The 3,855-nt window shown below is 32.9% G+C and overlaps 1 protein-coding gene across 1 annotated transcript; it reads left to right on the top strand.

The window, feature by feature from the left end:
- The first annotated feature begins 441 nt into the window (after positions 1-441).
- LOC113869944 (protein WUSCHEL) lies at positions 442-2,072 on the top strand. The gene is made up of 3 exons (XM_027506498.1): positions 442-829; positions 1,098-1,195; positions 1,719-2,072. The coding sequence occupies exons 1-3, from the start codon at positions 442-444 to the stop codon at positions 2,070-2,072; spliced, it is 840 nt and encodes a 279-aa protein (XP_027362299.1).
- The last annotated feature ends 1,783 nt before the right edge of the window (positions 2,073-3,855 follow it).

Genomic DNA, 3,855 nt, shown 5'->3' with positions numbered 1-3,855 from the left:
TTTTTTCTTTCCTTCCATCCAATATATCATTTCACACCTCATTATTTTTCTCTCTCTCTCTCTCTCTCACTACCCCTATGTATATGTGTGCAAATACACTTTATTTCATACCTGGTCATGCCTTTTCATCCAAGTAATTCCTGCTGTTACCCTAACTTTCTAAGCTCTCTTTTGTCCCTTCCCTTTTTATGAACTCCTCTCTGTCAACTTCAGTCCTTCTCTCCCAGATATCTTTTGTGATTTTCTCTCTTTATCACTCCATGTACCATGTGCCTCTTCTATCCCCTATTATAACTTTATAACCCCCCTTTCATTCCCTCCAAATCATGCACTCTTCCTCACCTACCCTCTAATTCCTTTCCCTCTTTCTCTCTCCCCCTTCTCTTTATCCAACACTATTTTGTTTGCTTCTCTTTGTTTTCTTCTTGTTTTCAGCCCACCATGGAACCCCAACAACAACAGAACCAACAACAACACTCACCAAACGAGGATGGTGGCAGTGGAAAAGGGGGGTTTCTGAGCAGGCAAAGTAGTACACGGTGGACTCCCACAACCGATCAGATAAGAATATTGAAGGACCTTTACTATAACAATGGAATTAGATCCCCAAGTGCAGAACAGATTCAGAGGATCTCTGCTAGGCTGAGGCAGTACGGTAAGATTGAAGGCAAAAATGTCTTTTATTGGTTCCAAAACCACAAAGCTCGAGAAAGGCAAAAGAAAAGGTTCACTTCTGATAATGTGCCCATGCAAAGAGCAACAACTAATGCTGTTGCTTGGAAACCTGAAGAACCCATTCACACCAAGTATTGTAACATACCATCTACAGGTAAACAACCGTATTCACACCCCTCATATTTGGTTTCACGTTAGGATGCAGGTGGATCCATCTTTACTTCAAGGCTACGTACTAGTTATAACTTCTGATTTGAATCCTTGTTTATAGACTTTTTAACATGTTTTGAAGCACGCACTTAATAACTGAAGTTACTACATTAACTTTTCTTCTTCTGGGACAAGGTTAAAAAAAATTGTAACTAACAGATTTATATAAGTACTTACTTTATATATCTTATGTTGTGGCTATGTGTCTATAGGGATCTCTTCGGCATCATCTTCTTCTGCTGAGATGGTTACTGTGGGACAGATGGGGAATTATGGGTATGGAACCGTGCCCATGGAAAAGAGTTTTAGGGTAAGTTAGGATGATTCCATTATGAACCTGAGAATGAAAAGCTTTTTATACTATATTATTTATTTATTTCCCTGAATGGGATACTAGCTAGCTATTTGTTTTCTTTTTCTTTTTCAATTGTTCAATGCACATGTAGTTTTACAATGCATTGAAAAGCATCCATGATCTATCACAGACTTCATGCATCTATGTGAGATTGGAGAGTGCAAAAGCAAGTGATAGTCTACCATATCCATGATATCTTATTTAACAACAAAAGGCATCGACAATCCAGGCACTTACAGTGTTCAGTCCTTGAAACTTCCATAAAAGGAAGAACCCCATTGGTCTCATACACTCTTCTAAAACGACAAAGCTAAACATAAAGGAAAATTTTTTTTGAAGTAAAAGTTACATTGCTCATTCACAACTAGTTACCGGTTTTAAAGATTAAGATTCTCGCTCTAGAAATCTTTTCTATAAAGTATTGAACCGTGTGAAAATCAAGTTTTGATCCTTCATTTATCTTGAACCCTTTTCTCAGGACTGCACAATATCAGCTGGGGGCAGCAGTACTGGTCATGTTGGACACAACATGGGATGGGTCGGTGTGGACCCATATTCCTCAGCCTACGCCAATTTCTTTGACAAAATAAGGCCAACTGAAGAAACCATGGAAGAAGAACAAGAAGAAGATGGTGCTACTGAGATTGAAACCCTCCCTTTATTCCCTATGCACGGTGAGGACATCCATGGCTATTGCAACCTCAAGTCTAATTCTTCTAACTATGATGGAAGCAGTTGGCATCATTCTGAAGATGGGTTCAAGAATGGTTCTCGTGCTTCCTTGGAGCTCAGTCTCAACTCTTATACCCGCAGATCTCCAGATTTCGCTTGAATCAATGCTAAAGTCCCTATCCATATTCAACTTATACGTTATAGATGATAATGATAGCCTTTGCTTAATTGGTTATCATTCTATGATTATATATAATTTAGGGTCTTTGCATGTTAAGTTAGTTAAGGTTAATCAGTTGGAAAATGTACTGGTTTCTTACTGTACTCAGTTCTAGGGCCGTTCCCAACCTGACACATGTCATCCGGGGGAACTTAGTGCACTGACACTGACTAATTAATTATAGTTATGTTATTTCCGCAAACATTCTTTCATTAATTTGCTAATTGAAATGATTGGCTTTAGAAAAAGATAATACTAATAATGACTATGGAAGTTATAAGTTTAACCCAAACTAACCATAAATAGAAAGAAACAGCAGTATTTAATCATATGGGTAATGCAACTACCGACTCATACACAATTGGCGTATATTTGGCTCCGAATGGTGGATTTTTGTCTCTCTCTAATCAAGTCCTAATCCATATGTAGTCTTTTTACTTGACCACATTCAAAAACATATTAGAATGAGCAAGTACAAATCCTTTGAATCAAAGAAAAGTCACACCGTCATTTTCTATGGGTGATGCATTTATGATCCATTAGCCAAGGTATACAGTAGGAGTCCATCCTATCATCAAATTTAAACATCATAAATCCAAAAAAATTAAGCAATATATATTTCCTTGTAATATTTTATAAATTCTCTTAATACTGTATGAAGAATATTACATAAAATAGTAACTATGTTTAATATCTTGAAAGGAAAAATAAATTTAGTGTTATATATACACACCCGTATATATAACTGTGTGTATTTGTGAGAGACTTGATAAAAAAAAATATTATAGAGAAATTTAAAACAATTTATTTAAAATTTGTATATGATTTTTTTTATTGATAAACAATAAGTAAATGAGATTTATCTAATATTTATTAGGAGAATTTTTTTTTAAAGATACTTAAATTATATTTTTATTTTAAAAATTGCACTTTTTTCAATAGGATATTAATATGTATTATACTTTAATCCATCTTCATAAAAGTGATTTTACTAGCGATGACGAGTAACTACAAAAAATATTCAAGGGTATGTTTCTACTTTTTTCATCGTCTGTAGTTCCCAACAAGTAATTTTAAATATCATATTATTGATTTTAAACTTTAATGAATGAAAATATATTTTGAACACTTAAATTAACGGCTTTAAAACTTTTCTAGATACGTTTATTTTATCTTTCGAAGTTATAAAGTCAATAGTAAGAACTCAAAAGAAGTTGTTGATAATGTTGAGTCATAAAAAGAGAAGAACCAATCCTAAGAGATTTGTTCACATAAAAATGGATTAAAGTATAACATTTATTAATCTCTCAGGAAAATGTGTATGCTTTTTAAAATAAAATAGAATAGAAGGAGAATGTAATTTAAGAACTTTCAAGAAAACAAATATAAAAGTATTTGTTCTTATTTTATTTTCATAATCAATGTTAACATTTGTTAGTTGTTTTTTAAGAAAAAAGTATTTGATGGATAAGTTAAAAGAATATATAATGTAACTTATAATTTAATTTGTGTTTAGAAAGTTAATTAAAGTGATATAAAAAATTTTAAAAATGTTTTAATTTTATAAAAAATGTTAAAATAGAATATTTCATTCTATATCTCTGCATATTAAGGATGATGATTAGATTGATATTCGTTTGATATCTAAAAAAAGTGCCTGTAATGAAAAGGAGTTACTCACTGACATGAGTTTGGATTTGGTACAGGCATTTATTCGCAAAAA

This window comes from Abrus precatorius, unplaced genomic scaffold, assembly GCF_003935025.1.
Source record: "Abrus precatorius isolate BTA unplaced genomic scaffold, Abrus_2018 Scaffold6, whole genome shotgun sequence".
Lineage (NCBI taxonomy): Eukaryota > Viridiplantae > Streptophyta > Magnoliopsida > Fabales > Fabaceae > Abrus > Abrus precatorius.
The sequence above is the reverse complement of the archived record's forward strand: the minus strand, read 5'-3'. Positions and strand labels throughout refer to the sequence as shown.